General features: G+C 52.4%; 1 protein-coding gene across 1 annotated transcript in view; it reads left to right on the top strand.

Moving 5' to 3' along the window:
* LOC135812416 (craniofacial development protein 2-like) overlaps positions 1 to 136 on the top strand; it is a 1,599-nt gene extending 1,463 nt beyond the window's left edge. Inside the window, exon 1 of the mRNA XM_065325792.1 lies at positions 1 to 136. This exon is cut by the window's left edge and continues 1,463 nt beyond it. Within this exon, the coding sequence (XP_065181864.1) occupies positions 1 to 136 (136 nt within the window).
* Positions 137 to 2,500: the final 2,364 nt, after the last annotated feature.

The following is a 2,500-nucleotide window of genomic DNA, read 5'->3' as shown; positions in this document are numbered from 1 at the left end:
TGCAACTTGTGACCGCTGGCAGCGGCATTTTGATGGTGTCCTCAACATCACAAGTCAGTTTTCCGACAGTTCGCTGGAGTCCCTGGAACTCCGTCCTACCCGCCATGAGTTAGATAACCCGCCCACGCACCAATAAATTAGCCGTGCTCTCAAGAAGCTGAGCCTCGGTAAAGCTGGTGGTGAATCGGGCATATTGCTGGATATGCTAGTCCACGCTGGAGCAGACTTTCTTGCTGCTTTCCACCAACTCTTGGGTGACATCTGGGCCAAGGGTTCAGTAGTGGATGATTGGCGGAATGCGGTGGTGGTCCCTGTCCCCAAGAAAGGTGACCTTCGCTGCTGCGATAACTGGAGGGGCATCAGCTTACTGAATGTCGCTGGAAAGCTGTTTGCCCGGGTTATGCAGGACCGTTTGCAGGTTGTGGCTGAGGAAATTCTCCCGGATTCTCAGTGCGGTTTTCGGCGAGGTCGAGGTTGCACGGACATGATCTTCTGTGCACGTCAACTAGTGGAGAAGACTATTGAGCACGATACGTCTCTTTACGTCTTGTTTGTAGATCTTCAGAAGGCGTACAACTCCATCCCCCGCACAGCGCTCTGGAGTGTGCTGGATAGGCTGGGTGTTCCGCCGGTTATGTTGGGACTCATCAAGTCCCTTCATGAGGGTATGATTGCGAAGGTGCGAGTCAACGGTAAGCTTTCCGACAACATCTCTGTGACTTATGGGCTACGTCAAGGATGTACCCAAGCACCCACCCTCTTCAACCTGTATTTCAGTGTGGTGGTTGCGGACTGGCGCGCACGTTGTCCAGACGCTGGAGTTGACCTGCTGTTCAGAAACGATCACAAGCTGGTTGGGGACCGCACGGCGAAGTCCCGGTTATCCGCGACGAGGGTGACTGAGTCCCAGTTCGCCGATGATGCAGCGTTGTATGCAACCACCAGAGAGAGATTTGAGCGCATGACGTCCGAGTTCATCTTGTGTGCACAGCGATGGGGACTGACCGTCAGCATTAGGAAGACGAAGGGCATGGCGGTGGGTCAACCAACATCAGTTGATCCCGTTCAACTCGGTGGTGATAGCAGGATTGACATGGTGACGGGTTCCGGTACCTTGGCAGCGTGCTCTCTGCTGACGGTACGGTGGATGCGGACCTCGCTGCTCGTTTGGCGCAGGCGTCCCGGCTGTTCGGCGTGCTCAGGTCTCCGATATTTCAGTGCGTACATCTCTCGGTCCACACCAAGCGGCTGGTGTATCGTGCTATCGTCCTTCCTGCTCTTCTCTACATTGCGGAGACATGGCCCATCAAAGCGGGTCATATTCGCCGACTCAACACCTTTCACCATCAGTGTATTCGCACAATTCTCGGTATCTCTCGTCGTGAGCAATGGGAGGAGAGATTGTCGTCAGCATCGCTTGGTGAGCTGGCAGGGGTAGACGTCGACATGGCCGATGTGATCAGGAAGCACCGCTTGCGGTGGCTTGGTCATGTTGCACGGATGAAGGAGACCCGGCTGCCCAAGCAGATGCTGTTCAGCGAACTGCCCTGCAAACGCCCGCAACATGGTCCCAAAAGGCACTGGCGGGATGTTGTGTCCTCGGACTTTGCTGTCATCGGTTTGCCTGAAGAGCTGGTATGACACAGCGCAGGAGAGATCCACCTGGTTTCAGTGTTGTCGACAGAGGGTCGAGAAGGAAGCCCCAGACATCCCGTGCCCCAACTACCGCTGTGACAGAGTGTTCCGTCGTCCTGGTGACCTCAAGCAGCATGCGCCATACTGCAGATCTCGAGTTTAGAGCCTCAGCGTGAGGAAGCCATCGCTATCATTGCTACGGCAATGGGCGTTCAAGGTTCAAGGTTCACGGTGTGTGTGTGTGTGAGACAGAGTGCGTGCGTGTGTGTGTGTCTGTGTGTGTGTGTGTGTGTGTGTGTGTGTGTGTGTTTGTGTGTGTGTGTGTGTGTGTGTTTGTGTATGTGTGTAGTGGTGTATGTGTGTGTGTGTGTGTGTGTGTGTGTGTGTGTGTGTGTGTGTGTAGTGGTGTATGTATGCATGTGTGTGTGTTGTACATGTGTTTGTATTGTTGTTGTTTGAATTCTTTATTCTCATGATGGCATCATGGCCAATAAGAGATCTTGTTGTTGTTGTTTTGGTTTATTTTACCTCGCAGATTCTATGTGTGTGTAGGGTTGTTTGTTTGTGTGTGTAGGGTTGTTTGTTTGTGTGTGTGTAGGGTTGTTTGTTTGTGTGTGTGTGTAGGGTTGTTTGTGTGTGTGTGTGTGTAGGGTTGTTTGTGTGTGTGTGTGTAGGGTTGTTTGTGTGTGTGTGTGTGTGTGTCTGTGTGTGTGTGTGTTTCTGTGTGTTTGTATGTGTGTACGTTTGTGTGTGTGTGTGTGTGTGTGTGTGTGTGTGTGTGTGCTTGCAGGTGCGTGTGTGTATGTGTGTTTGCAGGTACGTGTGTGTATGTGAATGGGTTCCTTTCATTTCTGTTGAGCAGAGA

Source organism: Sycon ciliatum, chromosome 3 (genome assembly GCF_964019385.1).
Source record: "Sycon ciliatum chromosome 3, ocSycCili1.1, whole genome shotgun sequence".
Lineage (NCBI taxonomy): Eukaryota > Metazoa > Porifera > Calcarea > Leucosolenida > Sycettidae > Sycon > Sycon ciliatum.
The sequence above is the reverse complement of the archived record's forward strand: the minus strand, read 5'-3'. Positions and strand labels throughout refer to the sequence as shown.